Source organism: Nycticebus coucang, chromosome 3 (genome assembly GCF_027406575.1).
Source record: "Nycticebus coucang isolate mNycCou1 chromosome 3, mNycCou1.pri, whole genome shotgun sequence".
Taxonomy (NCBI): Eukaryota; Metazoa; Chordata; class Mammalia; order Primates; family Lorisidae; genus Nycticebus; species Nycticebus coucang.
Window position 1 is genome coordinate 40,738,131 of NC_069782.1, and position 24,930 is coordinate 40,763,060.

Sequence of the window (24,930 nt, forward strand, 5' to 3'; positions counted from 1 at the left end):
TTGAGGTCCCTTTGGTAGTCAGAGACAGGGATCTGAGGAGCTGCTTAACCACAGATGCGCATTTGGACGTCATTAATGTACAGGTAGTATAACGGGCGCTGTAGACTTTGAAGTATTTTGGGAGAAAACAGGGAGAAGAAAGGAGTAAAGCCTTAAGGAATTCCAACAGCTAATGACCACATGAAAAAGGAGAAGCTGGTAAACTAGTACTTCAGATTGAATGGTCACCAATATGTGCTAGGAGAAGGGTGGGTTTATATGTTTCAATAGGGGCAATGTGAGGTGTGACACAGAATTTGTACCAAATATTCATTGAGTCCTTCAGGAGTTCAGAGAAGAGAACACTCATTTCAACTTGGCTTAATAAGAACAAAGAAATTCTTCATGGAACATGTGGGATTTGAAAGTGGCATGCTTGTAACAGGGTTACATTGAGTGTTCCCCTTTCTTTTTTCTTTTTTTCCTTCCCACCTCTCTGAAGTACTGGATGGTCAGGGGTTTTATTCACGTGTCTTTTGACTCCTTCATGGCTGAGGACAGTACATGTTAAATAAATGATTTTGTATGACATGTTTTCTCAGATTATTTGCTGAGATAAAGATGTTCGCTACCTTTCCCATTAGTTGAGCCAAACTAAAAGGCATCATCTAAATACATACTCTACAACACCGTATTCTCCCACTGCTTCTATTTGAACTCTTAAAATGTTCCCAGTAGCTTTTTCTCGCTTTTTACAAATTTATTTACTTTTAAGGCCCATCTGTTGGAATCAGAGAGACACATTTCACTGCCAGATACTTGTTTTGGCAGTTCCTGTAGACAGTCACCAGCCTCGGAAAAGAATACTTGGACTATAGGAGAGAAGAGACAGACTTGGAAACTAGAACATGTAATTCTGACTAGGCACTTTCCTAATGAATAATGAGCAACTCTTCCACCTGGATAATTTTAATTGTAAAAAATATATATTAAACTATTCAAGTGTGCCATGATTTCTATACCTGAGTTTCTAAAATGCCCAACGAATCTGTTCAAAAACCCTATAAAACCATATATTGTCACCAAAACTGTGCCATAATTTAATTAAATTATGGCCATAATTTTAACCAGATTTAGTGTCAGAACATCTAGACTTGCACCTTTTCATCTTGTTACTCTAATTTTACCAGTTTCTACCCATTAGTGCTTTTATAAGTGGATGGGCAACCTTTGGCTTCTTGCTCCAGTCGTATGATTCTTGCTTTGAGTGCCTGAAGTGGTTGGGAAAATGTGATTGTTTCTCTATAAGGGCAAGGAGTATTTTAAAATCAGAAGTAAAATACAGTATAACACAATTCATTATACATTTCTATTCTTTTCCTATTGCAGATACATTCTTAAAAATAACTTTCAAGAATTCTGTGTCGTCTCTAAATTAGGTTCATTATTTTTATAGTAGAGAACATATTACATTACTCTATCAGTTAAAATGACGCCTTAATGGAAGGGAGGCAGCTTTTTATGTTGATCCTACAAATAATATTTGCATGCCAAATGATGATTTCAACCACTGAGTCCTCAAAAAGGAAACCTTCAAAATATATCTTGGCAACGTTTAAGGGACAGAAGCCAAGCAAATGCCCTGTGCCAGGGAGGGGGAATCAAGAGCCACGTTCATGCTTTTCCTCCAAGTAAAATCTAGGAAACATCTGTGATTAATTGGCATTTAAGTACCTCAAAAACTGAAATAACTTAAAAGGCAATTGTCTCACCACAAGTGAGTATATAAATGTTATGGCCGTATGCCTGGTTGCTGCCTGACGTTTGCTGTTTCTAGAGTGCTGCCATTTTTGTATAGATTTTAATGACTTTTAAAGGTTTTAAGGCTTCAGTGGGCTAACCTATATAGATTTTTCAATTAAATTTTTACAAATTTTAATTAAGAAAAATTAATTTAAATCAAACACTCTCAAAGACAGGAGGAGCCAGTCTGCCATGAGAGATTGTCTCTTCAGTGGGAGAAGAGGAATGTTTTCCATTTCTGCTCACACTGGAGTAGTCTAGGAAGCTATGGGAAAGACACCACATCCTCATCCATATTCATGTCAGTACTCAGGAAATATTCAGCAATTTTACAATTATTTAAATTCAGTAGTCACTTAATGCTGGGTAAAAGTGAAATTCTAAGGTGTGTTAGTTGGGTAACCATCACCTTATGGAAATATATTTGATCTTGAAGAGATCACTCCTAAAATAGCAAACTAAATACATAACGTGGAGAACAGTGACACGTTGGTCAGAACAACCTTTAAAAGGGCAAATCACATGAGAACACTGCTCTAGAATTTAAAGCTAATACTGTAGCATTCGATTTCTAAATTCCCAAGGATATTATTTGCAGGATAATTTATCAGACCAACACTTCAGTTACAAGTAAAATAATGAAATCAAGGAACTCAAACATGTTTCCTGTAGGTATCTTTGCACGAGAAGCCTGGCCCACAGCTGCCAAAGAAAACTGAGCCAGAACCACTTTAATATGCCTTCTAATTTTGGCTCACAAGGCTTGAACTGGGCGAGGTGAGACATAATTTACTTATGAATTCCTTGAACCGCCACCCAGTTTCCTAAACGTCGAGCAGGATATTTAGGCTTTCAAAGATTAATCAACTGTTAAAATAGACTTGATTATTACTTAAAAGTTATAGAAGGCCCTCAATTTGTATTGGGATCTGCAAAGATAACATTCTCTTAAAATTTTAAAAGCTATTCTAGGATTCCATTTCTTTATGATGAGAACAAAAAAGGTCATACACTTTCCTGAAATATTTTTGATAGAATAATTTTAATAAAATTTCTGCTTGATTCAGTCTTATGTGAGGTAATACACTCAGAATTTTTTGGGGTTTTCTTGTACTTGAAATTCTAATAAAAAAATAAAAAAGTTTATTGATACACAACATTCGGTTGTGTATCAATTATTGATACACAACATTCGATACACAACATTCGTTATGGCTGTAACAACGTTTAAATTCAGTAGTCACTTAATGCTGGGTAAAAGTGAAATTCTAAGGTGTGTTAGTTGGGTAACCATCACCTTATGGAAATATATTTGATCTTGAAGAGATCACTCCTAAAATAGCAAACTAAATACATAACGTGGAGAACAGTGACACGTTGGTCAGAACAACCTTTAAAAGGGCAAATCACATGAGAACACTGCTCTAGAATTTAAAGCTAATACTGTAGCATTCGATTTCTAAATTCCCAAGGATATTATTTGCAGGATAATTTATCAGACCAACAACGTTACAGCCATAACGTGTCATGACTAAGTCAAAGTACTTAGGGTCTCCATCATCTTAATTAGTCATCATTTCTTGGTGTTGGGAACATTTCAAGCCCTCTCTTCTAAAAATTTTGAAATACACAATTCCTTGTTTTTAACTGCTGTCAGATATTGGAGCTTATTCCTTCTATCTAACTGTATGTTTTTATCTAATGATAAAATTCTCATCTCTGCTCCACTAGTCCTCCTCATCCTCTGGTCACTGTCATTGTACTCTCTAACCTCTAGGAGATCAAAATTTTTAGACCCTACATGGTCTACACATTAGTAAGAAGATGAGATATTTATGTTTCTCTGCCTGGCTTATTTCACTGCCAAGTAGTACGCCATTGTGTATACATATCAAATTTTCTTGATCCATTTTTCCAGTGATGAAAACTCAGATTCCATCTTGTGAATAGTATTGCAATAAACACTGAGGGGCACATTTCCCTTTGACATATCTATGTCCTCTTTCTTGAATAAATACCAAATAGTGGGATTGCTGGATCTGAAGATAATTCAATATTTAGTCTTTTGAGAAATTTCCGTACTGTATTCCATGATGGCTACACTAATTTACATTCCCATCAACAATGGATATGAGTTCTCTATTCTCTGCACCTTCTGCAGCATCTGTAATCTTTTTTTTTTATAGCCACTCAAAAAATTTTCACTTGAGGAAACTAGACCATATACAAGCAACATTAAGAATATCTTATTTTTCTGCAAATGAAACTTTCAATGGATTAAGAGCTTCAATTTCTATTTTTGAAAGTTACAATGGAATTTACAAAAATTACACTGGGAACCCTGGAAAGGTACATGAGTGGTAAGGTTTGGGCACTATGATAAGAGTCGGATATGTTACCTGCATAAAAATTTCAAGCATATATTAAATATCAATTTGTTAAGCAAAAGGCCAGTAAAGAATGTCAGTTCACAACTCTTGAAGAAATTCAAAATACAGAGAAGACAACCCTGATAAGTATTGAGATATTAATTTTGTTATTAAAAATAAATATTCATGGCTCAGCACCTATAGCACAGTGGTTATGGAGCCAGCTATATATACCAAGGCTGGTGGGTTCGAACCCAGCCCGGGCCTGCTAAACAACAATGACAACTGCAACAAAAAAATAGCCGGGTGCTGTGGCAGGTGCCTGTAGTTCCAGATACTTGGGAGGCTGAGGCAAGAGGATCTCTTCAGCCCGAGAGTTGGAGGTTGCTATGAGCTGTGATGCTACAGGACTCTACTGAGGGTGACATAGTGAGACTCTGTCTCAAAAATAAAAAAGATAATAATATAAAATAAATAAATATTCAATACAAAGTTAATCATTAATTCATATAAAGGGACGTGTTAACTTACAGAGTTAATGCCTGAGAGGTGTCCTCTAATATGCCACAAATACTCCAAGATGGAGTGACACAGTTTCTGTTAGACGTGACTAATTCTAAAATACTTTTTCTATTTTTCCATTTTAGAGGCCTATTTTCTGCCTTACTCTGCTATTATATACAGTGAGAAGGATGTCAGCAGAAACATATGAAAAGACAATATATATCTGATTATGTTGACATTTCTCTTTTCATTGTAAAAATAAAAGAGAAAACTAAGGATTTAGACTGATATTGAGAGCTGTACATACGTAATCATCATATTTTGATGTGTTGAGTCTACCAGAAATGTTGGTAAATATTGAAAGTAATTTCTTAGAAGCAAAAAATTAAAAGTTCACGTAAGTAGAACCATTTTTTGCCAACATACCAAAATACATGGAACATAAATTTCAATTTCAAGTTATCAGAAAATTCAGAATCATTTAAAAACAGGATAATATTATAATAGAAAACAAAGTTCACATGTTCCAAAATATTTTATAACTTCCTTTTATCTCAAAAATACCACATTTCCAATAATAAAGAGAACATAACAAGAAATATTAAGCTATTAATAGGTGTAATTAACTGAAAATAGGCACAACTTTCACAGAAGCTGAGTCTCATTTAATAAGAGGCAGGGAAACTAAACCTTTGAGTCAGTATACTCTGAGCCCACTGAATCATTAATCACACTATTTTAAACATTTTCTTTCACAAACTGTAGTTTATTTGCTCCATTTATTTTAAAATCTATTCTTAGATTTGCTTTTAGAGAAAAATGAAGTAACTACATTCCAGCTTATTCTTCCACTAATTATAATGAAAAACTTGAGGCTAAAATATATATGAGAAGAGTCAATCAGAATTGTCAAAATCCCTTTGAGGTATCTTCTAACCCCAGTAAGAACAGCCCACATCACAAAGTCCCCAAACTGCAGATGCTGGCATGGACATGGAGTGAAGGGAATACGTCCACAGTGCTGGTGGGATTGCAAACTAATACAACCTTTATGGAAAGAAGTATGAAGAATCCTTAAAGAATTAAAAATTGGCTTTCATTTGATCCCACCATTCCATGACTAGGTATTTACCCCAAAGAGCAAAAATCATTTTACCACAAAGACATTTATACCAGAATACTTACTGTAGCCCAATTTATAATTAAGTCAAGGAAGCAGCCCAAATGCCCATCAATCCATGAATAGATTAACATGGGTGGCATCTGTGGCTCAACAGAATAGGGCGCCAGCCCCATATGCTGGAGGTGGCGGGTTCAAACACAGCCCCCGTCAAAACTGCAACCCCCCCCAAAAAATAAACATGAATGGATTAACAAATTATAGTATATGTATACCATGGAGTACTATTCAGCCATTAAAATAGATGGACACTTTACATCTTTTATGTTTACATGGATGGAGATGGAACATATCCTTCTTGTAAAGTATCTCAAGAATGGGGGGGAAGTATCCAATGTACTCAATACAATATATTATGAAACCAATATATAAACAGTTACACATTCATGTGAATGATAAGACACAAATATAATCTAGCAAGAGGGAGGGGAGAGGAAGGAGAGGGAGGGGAGGGGAGAGGATAATTGGTGGGGGGAGGGAGGGTATTTGGTGGGATCTCACCTAATGTGCATAATGCAAGTGTACATTTCAAAATAAAAGTAATTTATAAATGTCTTACCGTAAAAAATAAGTAAGTGAGGTGATGGTTATGTTAATCGGTTTGATTTAAGCATTCCACATTGTATATCAGATCATCACATTGTACCCCATATATGTATATGGTTATGCTTTAATAAAAAATTAGATTAGGCTCAGTGCCTGTAGCACAGTGGTTACAGCGCCAGCCACATACACTGAGGCTGACGGATTAGAACCCAGCCCAGGCCGGCTAAACAATGACAACTGCAACAAGAAATAGCCAGGCTTTGTAGCAGGCGCCTGTAGTCCCAGCTACTTGGGAGACTGAGGCAAGAGAATCACTTAAGCCCAAGCGTTTGAGGTTGCTGTGAGCTGTGATGCCACATCATCCTATTGAGGGTGACATAGTGAGACTCTGTCTCCAAAAATAAATAAATAAATAAAAATTAAAAATTAAATTAAATAATAAATAAATAAAAAGAAACTTGGCTGGGTGCGGTGGCTCATGCCTGTAATCCTAACGCTCTGGAGGGCGAGGTTGGTGGATGGCCTGAACTCATGAGTTGGAGACCTGTCTGAGCCAGAGCAAGACCTCTTCTCTAAAAATAGCCTGGCATTATAGTGGGCACCTGTAGTCTCAGCTACTTCGGAGGCGGAGGCAAAAGAATCACTTGAGCCCACGACTTTGAGGTTGCTGTGAGCTGTGACACCATGGCACTCTATGGAGGGCAACAAAGTGAATCTCTGTCTCAAATAAAAAAAAAAAAGAAAGAAAGAAACTTACATGAAACAATCAAATAGATAATAATGAAATGATGTTAAAGATTCCTATTGATTTAAATGATCAACATATAAAAACATTAATTCATGGCAACCAAGTTAGGCTTAATTCAGAAATACAACACTGGTTCAACAGTTGAAAATTAATTAATATGACTCACATAAAAGGCTTAAAAACACATGATCTTATCAATACACTTGACAGAAAAAATACTTGACAAATTCAACAGTTATTCCAAAATATTTTTAAGAAGCACCTCAGCAAATTATTAATAGAGGGAAACTGCCTTGATTTGATAAAGGGTATCTTCAGAAAATCTTACAGTTAATATCATTTTATTTATTTATTTTTTTGACCTTTTTTTTTATTGTTAAATCATAGCTGTGTACATTAGTGCAATCAGGGGTACAATGTGTGGGTTTCATATACAATCTGAAATATTCTCATCAAACTGTTCGACATAGCCTTCATGGCATTTTCTTAGTTACTGTATGTAGGCATTTGTACTCTGCATTTAGTAAGATTCGCCTGTACCCATTCTAAGATGCACCGTAGATGTGGCCCCACCCATTACCCTCCCTCCACCAAAACCTCCCGCCTCCCTTCCTCTTCCTTGGCCCTTTCCCCATAGTCTTGTGCTATAGTTGGGTTATAGCCTTCATGTGAAAGCTATAATTTAGCTTCATAGCAGAGCTGAGTACAAAGGATACTTTTTCTTCCATTCCTGAGATACTTTGTTAAGAAGAGTATATTCCAGCTCCATCCAGGTAAACATGAAAGAGGTAAAGTTCATAATCATAACATATTGAATGCTTTTAGCCTAAGATCAGGAGCAAGACAAGGGTTTCTACTCTTATCACTCTTATTCGGTATCCTACCTGAAGTTGTAGCCAGTTTAAAAAGGCAAGAAAAAAATATAAAAGACATTCAGGTTGGAAAGTAATTAAACTGTCACCATTCATAGAAAGCATGATTATTTACAAAGAAAATCTTAACAAACCTGCCAAAAAACTACTAGAAGTAATAAACAAGTTTTGCATGTCAGTATATAATAGTCAATAGTATTTCTATCCAATAGCAAAGAATATTTGGAAACGAAAATTTTAAAAAATGCTATTTGAGATAACTAAAAAATTAAATACTTAGGTGTAAGTCTAACTAAAGTTATTAAGAGTCTTTATGTTAAAAAGTGTAAAATATTGATGAAATTCATCAAGAAAGACTGAAAAAAATGAAGAAATATGCAAAACTCATGAATTGGAGGATTCAATGTGGTGAAAATATCAATTTTTTTTTCTAATCACTCTCTAGATATAATACAATCTCAACCAAAATTTATGCATGGATTTGCTGTAGCTATAGAAAAAATTATTTTAAAAAATATATGGGGCACATAAAGGACACAGCCAAAACAATAATGAAAAAGAGGAGATATGGAGGACTCACTATTTCACTTTGAGATGTATTATACAACTATAGCAGCAGAGTATTGGTGAAATGATAAGATATAGGTCAAAGACACAGACAAGATTCTCTAAGAACAGACCCACTTCAATATTGTCAGCTAATTTTTGACAAAGATGAAAGGCAATTCAGTGAAGAAAGGGCAGTCTTTTCATTAAATGATGCTAGAAAAATTGCTATTCATTAAAAAAACTCCCTTAACCTACCCAAATGTAAATTTAAAATAAAATGTAAAACTATAAAACTCTTAGATAAAAAGAAAGGGAAAACTTTGTGACTTGGGTCAGGAAAGAGCTGTTAGACAACTCCACCAAAATCATGATCTATTAAAAAGGTGGGTGAGACTTCAACAAGTGTAAGACTTTTTTGTTCTGTTAAGAGCAATTTTAACCAAATAAAAAGTCCAGCCACAATCTAGAAGAAAATATTTGTAAATTGTAAATCAAATAAAGGACTTATATCCAGAAAATACAAAGAACTCTCAAAACTGAAAAATAAAAAAAAAAAATAATTAATAAATACGGGAAAAGCTTTTAACAGATAGCTCACCAAAGAATGCATGGATGGCAAATAAACATGCAAAAAGTTGCTCAACATTATTTATGACAGTAATGGGAGTTACACATCTATTACAATGTTTTAAAAAAAGAGTAATGACCACATCCTGTAAAAGATGGCAAAAATAGGAAACCTCGACATTGTTGGTGGGCATATAAAGTAGCACAGACACTCTGGAAAGAGTTTGGTAGATATTCATAACCACAAACGTACCCTTGCTTTGGAACCCAGCAACTCCACTAGAGGTATTTATCCTAGAGAAACGAAAACAGTGTTTTCCACTGTACTTGAATGTCATGTAATCTAGCATTATCTATAATTGCACTAACTTAGGAAGAACACAAGTTCTTCAATGGTGAACATATACATAAATTCATTACATCCACACGAGGGAATACTACACAGCAACATAAAAGAACAAATTATATGCACTACAATTTGGATGGGTCACAAATGTATTTTCCTAAATGAAGTACCCAGTCTCAAAGGTCACATACTGCATGTGAATAATCCATTTATAATTTTCGAAAAGACAAAACATGGAAACAGAAAAATAAGAGATTCCTAAGATCAAAACACAAAGGTGATATGTGGGTCATTAGGAAAGTCTGAGATACACAAAAATCAAGAAATGTTAAAATCTGCACAGGCCAAACAAGTGAAGCTCTCCCGGCAATACCAATAACCAAAGCAAGTTGAAACTTGCAGTGGTGAATAAAAAAGAACACTGGCAACTGTGTTCTTGGAAGTGAAATAATGGACCACAGCACAGTCTGTCTCAGAACTTGCGTAGCGACCCATGTATTATTGAATAATTCTTTGACAGTGTGGACATTGTTCTGTATCCTTTTTCTGGTTATGGTTACAACCATCTGTGCTTACAGTGTGCAACCACAAAGTAGATTTTATTTATGTAAATTTTTGAAACGTTGAACACTAAAATACATTTTCTGAGGACTTCATGTGATTAACATTGGAAGAAAATTCTCAGGATTTAAGAGTATAATGAAATGTTTAAATCTCAGACCTCTTAAAGACCATTTATAAATCTGTTTATTGAGCAGGAGGAAATCCAGAAGCTAGAGGCAGTCAAGTAGCTAGTATTAGTAGGAAATGTCTGCTGGGCTTGCTCGTAAGGGCAAATGTATGCAGTGCTTAAAACTCTGCAGGAATGGGGGAAGTCTGGACAACATGACAATTTACAGAAGAGGAAAGGAGGTGAAAGAGCCTCTGCTATAGATGACGATGTGGTAATGTTACAGGTGGAAGGACTTAACTTTCATAGTGTGTTCAGTTTAGCTATGCTCCTAAACACTACTTGGAATAGAATACATTTTCTTTTTCTTCTTTGAGACAGCATTTTGCTCTGTCATCTGGCTGGTGTGCCCTGGTCGCAGCCTAGCTCAAGGTAACTTCCTACTCCTGGCTTCAAGCAATCCCCCATCTCAGCCTCCTGAGTAGCTGGGACCACAACTGTGAGTCACTATACCTGGCTAATTTTTCCATTTTTAGGAGAGACAGGGGTCTTGCTCGTGCTCAGGCTGGTCTTGAACTCCTGACCTCAAAGCAATCCCCTCTGCCTCAGCCTCCCAGAGTGCTAGGATTATAGGTGTGAGCCACCACGCCTAGCTTAGAATACCAATATTCATCAATACCTCTTCAATGGCACCTGCAGAAATCCTGTGACCTGCAACATTTATTACATCATCGACTCGAGACATAACATATAAATAGCCTTCTTCATCCATGTAACCAGCATCCATTGTATCATAATATCCCTGGAAACAAAAATAAGTGATGGTTTATTAGCATGTAGTTTGGGGTCATATAATTATTTTTAAATAGGGTAAAGTATAGTACATGAGAGAAATAGATTTACTGAATGCATTTGACATTTTTCATAATTAGACCGTGAAATTAAACTACTTTTTATTTTGAAAATTTATTAGAATCTCTTTGCTCCTCTAACAGAAGAAATTAAAATGTTTTTATGTATGTTCAAGTGAAGTGCTTGAATTTAGAGAAGGTTATGAACCGAATTCCTTTTTTTAATGGAGAGGTAATAGCTCAAAATTTTTAATATACTTTGGTATTACAAAGCAATTCTTTGATAGGTTTCTTCTTTAATGTAATAACTTTTAAAAGCTTTAAAGCACCCTATGAATAATTACAAAATAGAATAATGGTTGTATCATGGGTTGGGATTGGACTCAAACTTTAGTGAAATTTAATGGAAAGTATGAAATGTAATTTTTGGTCAACTCAAAGTTGCACATCTTTGCCAGCCCTAAAATCATCATAAAATGAAAACTCAAGAAGAATAAAAATAAAAGCAGAGAACTATTACTTTCTTTAATGTCTCTGAGTTACTTTGATACCTATGTTTAGTACAAAGGCAAGTCACTCTTAAACTTTGTGAGACTCAGGATCCTCATCAGTTAAACGGGGTAATGAGTTCTTCCCTAAAAGGCTTCTGCAAATTACACATGAAACAGTGTGTATTAAGCACAGACGACAGAACCTGACCCATCATAAGCCCTCCATAACTGGCAGCTTCTACTGCGTTTACTACTAATATTACTATTGGACAGGCAACCTAGAGTAGTTAGTAGTTAAAAGCTCCGGAGCCTATTTGCACTCAAATCTCAGCTCTGTGAATTCTTGTCAAATTGCTCAGTTCTTCTGCTCTGTTATTAAACTCTCAGATCAGAGGGTTCACTAACGTCTCAAGGTAGAGTGTAGAGTCACTTGTTTAGTTTAACCATGAACTGGGGTTTTGAGGGAGCTTTCCATTTTAAAGGTGATCATGTTGAAACCACATGCAAGCCATCTGTTACTGTAAGGTTATAATTAATCTTGTCATTACCTATACTCTAATGATTTAACTGTGGCCCGTCAGGCAGATAGATTGAGCTGACTGGAGTCAACCGCACTGACAAATCTCCCCTGCCACAGTCTATCAGGGGCATGTTTAATCTTAGCTACCGAGATCATTCAACTCTGAGCTCTTTTTCTCAAATCTTATCATTTGCCTGGTTGATTAGGTTATGTGTGTCTCACTCACAAATAATAAAAACAGAATGCTAAATACTTGGACAAACTTTTCCATCAAAATTCTGATTGTTCTTTTGTATTTAGTGCTTAGTGAGTACCAGGTATCATTCTGGGAGAAAGAAGCAGAGTGCAAGGACCACAGAAAGATGATGGTACGACCCTGACACGTGTCATCAACTTGGGGCTGTTATGAACACAACCCACATCACCCCAGCAAGGAGTAACAAGCCAGTGATGAAACATGGAACACAAAGACTCTGTTCTCCAGAGTTCTAGAGCAGCAGTTCTCAACCTGTGAGTCGCGACCCCTTTTAACAATGAAAATACATTGCAGCATTAGGAAGGTTGAGAACCACTGCTCTAGCAGGAAGGCTTTGAAAGCACTGTTTCTGTCCTGTATCTGTATTTTTTTAATGGAATTTTAAATAAGGAGTTAAGAGAATATTTGGGGAAAAAACATAAAAAATAGATAAAGAGATGGAAGAATACAACTCTTGGGAAGGCTAAATGAAGTCCATTCATGTAGCCATGAAAAAAAGGGGTTAAGGGATCTCCATGACATTGTGTAATTCTGATTAGTTGCTATCAGTGTGTACAGAGGAATCCCATGAAAGAAATTATATAGAAAATAAAAAAAATTGCTTAACAAAAACTATTACATTTTAGGAAAACTAAGAAAAACTAAGAAATTTCTATGTCTGGAGAGTGATAATACAATCTATTTAGATAATTATGATTTGGTGGGCATTCTTATTCCTGAGAGCTGGGAACTAGTCCAGACAACCTTTAAAAGTTGCTTTTTGATCTATTAGTCTAGAAGCAATTTTACAGGCAAGAATGGTAGAAAAATACATAAGAGGATAAAAAAGCATATTAAAGTTCTTACAGGAAATTTTTCAAAGTATAAATGCTTGAATGCTTCCTGATTCTTCCACAGTCCTGAAAAAGTCCCAGGTGGTAACGGCAACCTTATGTAAAAACAGAGCAGTTAAACACATCATGGAAGTGAAAATAAAAACAATGATTAGAACTATTATTCCAGTGTGATGCATAATTATAACTTAAATCTCACATTAAAATGTCATGTCTAATTGAGGAATAAATAGCTGACCACTGCCATAGTTTCTGGAAGGTGCACATATTTGATATTTAAATAGTTATTAGCAATAATCATTGTTTCAACAAGAAGCATAAAACGTGTATCTACAAAAAGAATAAAAATGCATCATTGAAGCACTTTTTAAGAAAACTATCCCTTCACCATAGAAAGGTAAGTCTTTTTTTGAAGTTGCCCGTCTCTTTGTGGAATGAAATGTTTCCTTCAATTAGACACCCAGTGTACAATCTTCACAATCAATGTGCCTCCCTCCCATGGGAATTCCTCCTTCTACTCCCTCTTCTATTATGTCCTTTCATGACCATCCTGACCTATGTGATTTCTCCCTTCTATGAACACAGAGAAATACCTAAGCATAGAAAATATAAGGAGCACTGCATCTTTTCCTCCAGCAGACTTCTCTCATACTTTCTTCTTTCCTTCATAGGGTCAAACAGGTGTCATACGCATGGCAAGGACTTCACCTTTATCTTTCTACCACCATCCATTCATCTATGGTTGTACTAATAAAAGAAATTATCATATTGATTCCTATAGAAACCACTCAAATTGTTTTCTGGACTCAGAAACCTTTTAGATAACTTTACAGCTTGAAAATTTAGATATCGTAAAATATAAGGACATTTGAAACACTATCTGTACTTCTTCCATGGAGTAGCCTTCTCAGTTATGTATCTCATTCTGGTTCTGTTTCTCTGAGGAGCCCTGATTAGTACAATAGTCATGTGATAATGCTGAGTTTTCAAAGTTTTTTTTTTTTTTTAATTGAAAAAGAAAAGATTAAGAGGGACTTTACCTAACAATTGCAATCAGTGTAACCTGGCTTATTGTACCCTCAATGAATCCCCAACAATAAAAAAAAAATAATAATGAAAAAAAAAAGAAAAATAAAAGATTTTATCTGGAGCAATGCAGAAGCTAGTGTGATGAACTGGATAAATAGAAGCTATAGTGAGAGATGGAAATTAAACATGAGAGGTGAAGAAGAGAGAGGAATTGAAGCTGACTCTAAACTTTCTATTCTGGATCGATAGTTTTGCCAACACAAAGAACAGAATGTCATAGAAGCAATACTTTCAGGAGAAGTGTCATATTGGAGATTGAGGAAATAAAGAGAAGATGGAGAATTTGGCTTGAATATTGAATTTAGGAACTCGTGTTATCTTAGCTGAAGCTACCAACTGTCAATAAAAATGTATCTCAAAATCAGAAGGGAGAAAAGTTTGGGCGGACATATCAATATGCTCACTGTGTGTAGATAGGCAATTATGGAAATCTTAGAAGTAGGTGACGTGATTCAAGGAGAGAGAATAAACATGTTAGCATCAGTGTCAAAGAAGGACCAACAAAAAAGACCACTGAACTAAAAGAAGAAAGTATTTCACAAGGTCAAATGAAGGGCAAACTGTGAAACTGAATTAACCACAGGTCCCGGAACTTATAACCAGGATGCTTTGAGTAGTCTCAGGATTGTCATTTCAAGGAAGCAGAGCAAGCAATAGTGGGAAGGATTAAGGAGTACACAGAAAGTAAGTTGAGGCAGCAAGGTTAGAGTATACTTTCAAAACTTTTGTGGGTGACTGGAAGAAGAGATATTTGTCAGTTGTTTGATGTAAAAATGCAGGGTCAATTAGCATGGAAAAGATTTGAGTGGGAGTAGCCAGTAAAGAAAGATGGAAGATTGCATTAAAATTGTATATTGCTTTGAGTAGTATGGACATTTTAACAATGTTGATCCTATTAAAGCTCCACTATCATACTTTAAAGATCTTGAAAAAATAATACTTTGTTTTATATGGAATCAGAAAAAACCTCAAATAGCCAAGACATTACTCAGAAATAAAAACAAAGCAGGAGGAATCACGCTACCGGACCTCAGACTATACTATAAATCGATAGTGATCAAAACAGCATGGTACTGGCACAAAAACAGAGAGGTAGATGTATGGAACAGAATAGAGATGAACCCAGCTACTTACCATTATTTGATCTTTGACAAGCCAATTAAAAACATTCAGTGGGGAAAAGATTCCCTATTTAACAAATGGTGCTGGGTGAACTGGCTGGCAACCTGTAGAAGACTGAAAGTGGACCCACGCCTTTCACCGTTAATGAAGGTAGACTCTCACTGGATTAAATATTTCAACATAAGACGTGAAACTCTAAAAATACTAGAAGAGAGTGCAGGGAAAACCCTTGAAGAAATCGGTCTGGGTGAGTATTTTATGAGGAGGACCCCCCGGGCAGTTGAAGCAGCTTCAAAAATACAGTACTGGACCTGATCAAACTAAAAAGCTTCTGCACAGCCAAGAACACAGTAAGTAAAGCAAGCAGACAGCCCTCAGAATGGGAGAAGATATTTGCAGGTTATGTCTCCAACACAGGTTTAATAACCAGAATCCAAAGAGAACTCAAATGTATAAGAAAGAAAAGAACAAGTGATCCCATTGCAGGCTGGGCAAGGGACTTGAAGAGAAACTTCTCTGAAGAAGACAGGCATACAGCCTACAGACATATGAAAAAATGCTCATCATCCTTAATCATCAGAGAAATGCAAATCAAAACTACTTTGAGATATCATCTAACTCCAGTAAGGTTAGTCCATATCACAAAATCCCAAGACCAGAGATGTTGGCGGGGATGTGGAGAAAAGGGAACACTTCTACACTGCGGGTGGGAATGCAAATTAATACGTTCCTCTTGGAAATATGTTTGGAGAACACTTAGAGATCTAAAAATAGACCTGCCATTCAATCCTATAATTCCTCTACTAGGTATATACCCAGAATACCAAAAGTCACATTATAACAAAGATATTTGTAGTAGAATGTTTATTGCAGCCCAATTCATAATTGCTAAGTCATGGAAAAAGCCCAAGTGCCCAAAGATCCAGGAATGGATTAATAAATTGTGGTATATGTACACCATGGAATATTATGCAGCCTTAAAGAAAGATGGAGACTTTATTTCTTTCATGTTTACATGGCTGGAGCTGGAACATACTTTTCTTAGTAAAGTATCTCAAAAATGGAAGAAAAAGTATCTAATATTCTCAGCCCTACCATGAAACTAATTTGTGGCTTTCATATGAAAGCTATAACCCAGTTATAACCTAAGAATATGGGGAAGGCAGAGAGGGAGGGGAGGGAGGGGGGAGAATGGGCAGAGGCAGGGTGATTGGTGGGATTACACCTGCGGTGCATCTTACAAGGGTACATGTGAAACTTAGTAAATGTAGAATATAAATGTCTTAACACAATAACTAAGAAAATGCCAGGAAGGCTATGTTAACCAGTGTGATAAAAATGTGTCAAACGGTCTATAAAACCAGTGTATGATGCTCCATGATCGCATTAATGTACATAGCTATGATTTAATAAAAAAGAAAAGTAAAGAAAAGAAAAAAGAAGAAAAAGAAAGATGGAAGATGAAAGTTAGAGAAGAAAACACCAGGGTTATTTGATGACTTTACTTTTTCATATATTGATTTATTTATGCATTAACATATACATTAATTTTCTCTATTCCATCAATATTCATTGGATCCTTGGTATTCCTCAGTCAGTGTGCTGCGTATTAATGGTACAAAGATATAAATTATGGTCATAGGCATATGAAGATCCTGGTACACTGTGAAACCTGATTATTTAGAATTTTTGGAATATAGACTGGAAGGGAGACTGCCATGAATGATGTCTATTTCATTAAATTAATGTAATAACATCAAATTTAAGCATTCCAGATGTTCATCAGCAAGTGGTTAAACTCTGCACTGCCAGGAGCTCTTGGAAGAGAAGATTTTATCCCTACCCAAGGTGTGGAACTATTAGAAATGGCATATGTGTTTGTTCAAACTTATTTTTGAGATGCTGTCATAAAACTACTTCATTATTCACAGCTCTAACTGAGGATCAGGCTGGAAAACAAGATATGAGATTGCAATCAGTAACTGATAGGATAAGATAGGGGAATACTTTCTGTTCTTTAACGAAGTGTGGTATCTTTAAAAATCCAACTGCTATAATTTCGAATATCAAAAGTGTCTTTAAGGAGGAACCACCTAGAAGAAACCATATAAGGCTGCCAAAGAAAAGCAAAAAATAAAAAGGAATTTCAGAATTAGAAGTATTTGTGATCACACACACTCATACACACATGTTCTCCCTTTGCATAGGGAATATGTTCCAAGGCCCCTCGTTCCAAGATGCCTGAAACCAGGATAGCACTGAGCCCTGCATAGATTATGTTTCTTCTTCCATGTACATAGCTATGTTAAAGTTTAAGTTATAAATTAGGCAGAGTGAGATATTCACAGCAATAACTAACAACAAAAGGGAACAATTATAACATGCAGAATCACTACTCTTGCGCTTTGGAACTATTATAAAGTAAAATAAGGGTAACTTGAATATAAACATTACGATCTCCCAACAGTAGATCTGGTAACTGAGAAGGCTGCGACGTGACTAAGGGACAGATAGTGTCTGCAGTGTAGATTTGTTGGACACAGGGATGATTCACATTCTGGCAGAAACAGTGCAAGATTTTCTCACGCTACTCAGAATGGCAAGCAGTTTAAAGCTTACAAAGGGTCTATGTCTGTAATTATCCATTTAATAATTTGGGGCTATGGTTGACCACAGACAGTTGAAACTGAAAAGTACAGCTGCAGATAACAGGGCACTCCCGTGTGTGTGTGTGTGTGTGTGTGTGTGTGTGTGTGTGTGTGCGCGTGCCCACGTGAGAAGGAAATGAGATCAACGTAGAGACACATGAGACGAACAGCGATTGAGAGAGAAAGAAAGGAGGTGCCTGGGAGCTAGAGCAGATTCATTTCCTGTGGGAATCCATATTAATACCTTTCCCCTTATTGTTTTCCTAAGGATTATTCCCCACTGAGTGCATGCCTTCCTCTTGGAATAGTGGGTGCACTGGGCCCATTTTCTGAAGTATTATAAAAATAATACTATTTTTCCCACAGTTACAATAATATAAAAATGTCTTGAACTGGTAAAAGAAAGAAAGGAACAAATACACTGGTTAACGCACATCCGCATCCTTCAAATTTGAAATCAAATTTCTATCACCCAGTGACATCTTCCCCAACTCTTCCAAGCACAGTAAGAGGGTACTTCTTTTTTATTTGTTTTTCTTTTAATAGGTTTCCTGTAACTCCTCCCATGTTAGTCAGGAGTTCCTCCTACAGAATATGCTTTCCAGGGAGCACTGTGAAGTGGGAGGAGTAAGGGAGGCGGCAGTGACACCTGCACAGGAGGGAGGCATCAGTTCGCAGGAAGAGAATGCCCATCATCTGAGAAGGTGACACATTCCTGACCCATCTGAAATAGAAACCCCCTAGATGCCTTTTCCATGAGGAATGTTCACAAAAACTGAAATAAATTGAAGATATAACTCATGTTTCCTAGAGAACTCTGGAGTTAATTCCCAACCTTGCACCCCCAAATATTTCCAGTGAGGTCTTTGGCTTTACCAGCACTGGAGATTTTCAGATGCGGTTACTTTTTATCTCCCCAGAAGAGACTGACCAGACAGTAATTTCTTTCTTCAGATACAGACAAAAGATTGAGTAACAATGTGAGTTCCAGCTGTGTGACTAACTACTAAGGATGCTCAGTTCCGCATGTCTGAAACGAGGGTGATACCTGTCCCAGGCCTACTTCACAGTGCTGTTAGGATGTGAGGAAGAGGTCATACTAAAATCTGTATGACACATTTAGAAAGGAACAGGATTATGACTATGTGACATCTTGGTTTTCCTCAAAAGATGCCCTGATGAAAATAAAGCTGCCCTGGCCCTTTCCAAAACCAGCAGCACAGTGACAGAATTGCTTCTGTGAAGCTATAAAAATGTGAACAAACATCTTCTATATCTGAAGAAGGAGAAATCGGCAGGTGCGAACGTAAAAGCCACTCGGGCAATTACACACAGCTGTCTTGTACCCCACCATGGCCTGCAGGGTACAGGTCAGGAGACACAATATAACAAGCAAATCACACTTGCAATAGCAGCAATAGATCTGGTCAGAGGAAAATGTATGCCTACCAGAGAGAAAGCGCCGGAGAGCAATGGTTTTAATAACAGTGAGCACTGTGCTATGGAGGAAAGCAACTGCAGTTAAAATTTTCTTTCATGCCCTGCTCTTTGTTGCCTGGAAATTACTGACTCATAGTTTCATTTCTGCACTTTGGAGCTCTGGATGCACTTACAGGAGCACATTCTCAAATTCATGAGCATTTTGAATTCATTGCAATTGAGATACCATAGCCATCCCTCTAAATTAACGGCCTTGGAGTAGGTTTCAAAATCAAAAGAATTTTCTAACATCCATCTGGATATGAAAAGAATTTTCTAACATCCATGTGGATATGAAGTTTTCTACTAGAAAGGTAAATTCTCTTTGGTAAATGTGGAATGTAAGTATCTTGGCACATTAACTGAGAGAATGCCAGGAAGGCTATGTTAACCAGTGTGATGAAAGTGTGTCAAATGGTCTGTGAAGCTACTGAATGATGCCCCATGATCATATCAATGTACACAGCTATGATTTAATAAAAAAAAAAACAAAAAAAAAAACGGCAGGATTCCTTTTTATTATATCCCATAGCCTCTGGCAGTTTAGGAATTAGTAAAATGTTATCTTCTAGTAGAAAGGTTCCCAGGATGGAAAAGCAGTGATTGCCAGAATGCTGTAACAATGAAGGAGGGAAAATCTAAGTGGATTGGGAGAATTTTAATTTTTTTAATTATTTGTTTCTACATATCACTATTTCTAAATAGAGACTTACAGAAACAAGCCTTGCTGTTAGATGGATGTTAAATATGAGAACGTCCCACACACACGGTGGGCAACCACAGGGATCTATGAATACTGCTCAGGCTAATGAGTTAGAGTGGACTGGCTTCTGGCCATGTGGACTTCAGAATAAAATTCTTCCTTACATAGATAAAAATTAGTCCCCCCCCCCAAAAAAAAAAGGCAGAGAGAGAGAGGGAAGGAGGGATCAATTGATCTTGGTGGTTACCCTTTTTTATTCTGATTATTGCTAGTTTATGTTTCCAATAATACATAATAATTTTCTAATATCTAGTTTCACTATTAACCTAAGGATGGAATCAAATTCCACTCTTTGCCTCCTCAGGTAATTTATAACGAAATCTCAGAACTCTGGAGATCTGTACACTAAAATTCCCTGGTTAGGAAATACAGAGGGAAAAACATCGTTCTGAATTGATGACAATCTAAACCATAGAATTCTTTAAGACAATAGTTGTGTTAGTTTCATCTAACTTGACATAACATTAATGGCTCTAAGAAAAAAATATAGTTTGTGTGGGACACGGCTATATTTTGTTATCTCAGAAGGGATGTAGGGCAAAACCACCTATAATTAGAGGGACAGAACCCATGAGGAGTTTAAAATTGGTCTGGCATCAAATGTCACCGCTGGGATCTTGCAAGAGTTTTATGAAATGGATGATTTACACAGTCAGGCGGTTTATGAAAATGTACGCTGCCACCGTGCTTTGAAAGCTCTTGAAAAAAAATGTGATTTCCTAAGCAAGTTAAATATCCACCCATGTTCATATTACTAATTTCTTTAGCAAGCCCTCCCCTATCCTCTGCTGTTATTTCCTCAAACGGGTCAAATTTGAACCAGTCGTATCTTAATTTGCATTCAGATTCAGACAAATATGAATACAAATGATACATTCAACATTTAATTTTCCCTTTTTCTTAGATATATTGTCTTAAATGGCAACTTTTTGAAAAGTAATAGAGCACTTATATGTTTACTGATAACCTAAGAACATGTGAGAAATTGCATCATAATGTGTATCTCTTGCATTAGCTTTTTGTAAATTAAAATATCTCTGCCTGGAGAAGTATTTTCTTTTCTAACTACCACGTTTCATGTAATTTTCATAGGTTTACAATATTTTATAGTTCTTTTTTTTTTTTTTTTGGCCAGGGCCGGGTTTGAACCCACCATCTCTGGTATAGGGGACCAGGGCCCTACTCCTTGAGCCCCAGGCACCACCTGGTTTAAAATATTTTATTAACAGGAGGCAACCTTATACCAATATGAGGATGCCAGGTAATATGAGTTCTTTCGATTTTTTGAGAGAAATAAATGTATAATTTTTTTGACACATAATGTTTTTTATTCATGGCAGCTCATTTTGGGGAATCTTTTACTTAAACCCTGTTGATAAAGATGCCAACATCATCCTAATAAGAGGCACTAAATCAAACTCCATCCATTATTAAAATATCACATATTTGTGCCTCCCAAGTAAATCAGCTTCCATTTCAGTTTCCACTACCATAACAATTTTAAGGTACATGTATTGATTTAATCTAAGTAAATTTAAATATTTTCAATTCATATTTTAGGACTTTTGTCTATCAAATGAACAATGACAAACAACATTAACAAGGAATGTGTCTTATGGTGAGTTGAGAACTTTCTAGTATGCTACTGTTTGACTCAGTAATCATTATTTTGGAAATATATTTAATACCATAGTAATTATCAGAGAAGAGGAAAAGGCAAAAATAAATGTTCAACAGTATTATTTATAATCAGAAAAATTTAAAAAATACTAAGAAGGCTAGGGAAAAAATTTTTTAAGGGACAGAGTAAAAATTGTATATACTCCTGAGGTAGGGTTTACAAGAAAACCACAATGCAGAAAAATAAAAATAAACTGAACTCATTTAGTAATGTAAAATGCTTCTCAAAAAGTGAAAATTCCTATATATTACAAAATCAATAGTATATTTCTGAGGGGTAGGAGTACATTAATTTCATTTGTATACATTTCTTTGTACACAAGTTACTTTTAACGTCTATACACTACTTGTATAATCAGGAAAAGTTGTTTAAAAAGATTGAAGCTTTATCTTTTATATTTTTTCTTTTTAAGACAAAGTCTCACTCTGTCGCCTGAGGTTGAGTGCTGTGGCATCATAGCTCATAGCAACCTCAAACTCTTGGGCTCAAGTGATCCTCCTGCCTCAGCCTCTCAAGTAGCTGTGACTACAGGCACCCGCCATAATGCCAGGCTAATTTTTTTCTACTCTTAGTAGAGACACAGTCTCAGTCTTGCTCAGGCTTGTCTCAAACTCCTGAACTCAGGAGATCCACTGGCTTTGGCCTCACTGAGTGCTAGGGTTACAGGCATGAGCCACTGCACCCCCCCTCTTTTAAAAAACGGGGTTTAAAATGTTTGTATTTTATGAGGCTTCCATGTAAAAATTACAATAGAGCTGACATAATTCTTAAATAACACACAAACTAATTCTACAAATTCCTTACTAATAATAACACTGCAATTACTACATTCTTTTCTTAACATTATGCACTAATTTTTGCCCATTTAAATATCAGTATTGAACATGTTGCTTACTTTACCACAATATTTCCAAAACACCGAGCCTTCAGTTTTTGCATGTTGTCATCCAAAATCATAACTATAGAATAAAATATAAATAAATAAATATTCAAATAAAGATACATAACCATAAGCTTAAACAGTTTTTCATGTTTTCTATCTCAACTCCAAAAACTCCAGTCAGTGGTTCTCAACCTTCCTAATTGCCGCGTTGTTACAACGGAAGAAAGGGGTTACAACCCACAGGTTGAGAACCGGGTTGAGAATCTAACTTTAAAAGGTAATATTTTAATTGCTATGAGATTATGAACCTAAAAAAAGCTAAAATAACTTTCAAAAAATATGAACCACAAAATTATTTACCATAAAAAAGCTAAAATAACTTACAAAAAAAATAAAGATAGCATGCATTTGATTCCTAATATTATCATAAATGTTCCTTAAGAATCTCCCCTAAGTGAAGACATTATATTTCAAACATGCTTGTAACTTCGTAATCTATGTTTATGCCAATTAGATATATCCTTCAATTCTCCAAGAAACTTGTTCAGCCTTTCAAAAATGGAAAGAAGGCAAAGTTTAAAAATATATATCAGAAATGCAATTAATAAAATGTATTGACTGAAAACCATGTAAAAGCTCTTATGCTGATTTAAAGCTTAATACTAGGTATTCACTTAGGAGCTTTAAATCAGGTCAATTTACTCTTCACAAATATTATGCCAATACTTTCTGTGCTATCCTTGTAAAATCCTGAATCAGAAGATCAAAGCTTGTATCCACATTCAGTAACCGTTAGGGCAAACGAAATAGGATGAGTCATCATCTTCTAGGCTTTAATAGTTTTTTCTGTGGCTTCATCCACCCAGATAAATCAAATTTCAGCAGCTGGGAGACAGGAAGGACATTGTCCCCAGAAAAAAATTGATCGTTCCCTTCTTTGAGTTCCTAGAGAACTTTGTTCTAAAACCATTTTCACAGAAGGATCAGAGGTGTAAATATCTGTATGTCACTAGTTGGGAGTTTACTAAGAGAAGAGGCCAGGCCTAATTCTTCTGTGTTTCCCCAAATCCTAGTACAGGGGCCAAATTACTACATGCCCCCGGGCGCAGTCTGTTATCCCTTCAGTTTACCATACTACCTTTAAAATGGGAGATATATCTTTCCCATAGTATCTATACAAGAATACTCCAGTTAAGTATATAAAATGATAAGCGTGAAAATGTACTCAATGGACGTGAAACTGTTATACTGGATATTTTTTATACCAACAGAATTTTTTTCTTCTCCCCCAAAGAATCTTGATTTTGCATTGTAATATTAAATGGTATGTTTTTAATCTTGAATTAACAACAAAACATGAAGAGCATCAGTCAAAAAGTCACTCTTCTTGGTTATAAATGTTTAACCTGTGCTGTCTGCAGCCGGTGGCTTTCTGACAACGAGAAACTTCTGTAGTAAAGCTCCATGAGAAATCAAAGCTTAACTTTTTCTTATAACTAGATATAGGAACAGTATGGAAAAACTAAAAGGGAGATGTGTTTAACATCTCCCACAATCAGTCTCGACACAAAAGCAATTTTTTTCTGATAAAGGGATCAGGGATGGCCAAATTGTTCAAATGGAAGATTTCACTAAATCTAGGTTTGCTTTTCCACGGCTGGAGGTATCACTGACTTCACAGAATATCTCTTTCTGCCTTGAATAAAGAATCTAAAGGGTCTTTTATTAATATATCTGCTAGTAAAAACCAAATGATCCACGTTTTCTTAACCAGTTGTTATCCTGGAAGGAAAATATAATATTTTTATGTTAGAGAAGTACAAGACAAATCTCTGAATTTTGTAATTTATATGCAAATAGGGAGCATATGTTAGGAATCATAGTCTTTCCGCCAAAGCTAGGTTGGCTTCATAAGTCTGTTTAGCCAAATTGTGTGATCTTATGCAAATTACATAACCCCTGTGCCTCATTTTCCTTGTCTGTAAAATGAATGTGTGAGTCTAAATCAAGTCAGTCACTCTGGATTCTATGAAATATTAGTAGCATTACTATCTAAGACCTACTTCAGTCTTTCTACCAACAGGCACTGTATTAATGATTTGTTGTGTAACAGCACAAAACAGCAGCCTTATAAAGTGTATAAAATAATTATTCCCATTTAAACATATGGATATTTTGTGT

At 35.9% G+C, this 24,930-nt stretch overlaps 1 protein-coding gene across 9 annotated transcripts in view; it reads right to left on the minus strand.

Annotated features, from left to right (window-relative positions):
- The window catches only part of ACSS3 (acyl-CoA synthetase short chain family member 3), a 262,694-nt gene that overhangs the window by 6,733 nt on the left and 231,031 nt on the right, over positions 1-24,930 (minus strand). For all 9 annotated transcript variants that reach the window (XM_053585747.1, XM_053585742.1, XM_053585745.1 and 6 more), the window contains 3 exons: positions 22,762-22,825; positions 13,098-13,179; positions 10,813-10,935 (listed from right to left, as the gene is read on the minus strand). In XM_053585747.1, coding sequence (XP_053441722.1) covers positions 10,813-10,935; positions 13,098-13,179; positions 22,762-22,825 — 269 coding nt within the window. The remainder of the gene's footprint in view (positions 1-10,812; positions 10,936-13,097; positions 13,180-22,761; positions 22,826-24,930) is intronic.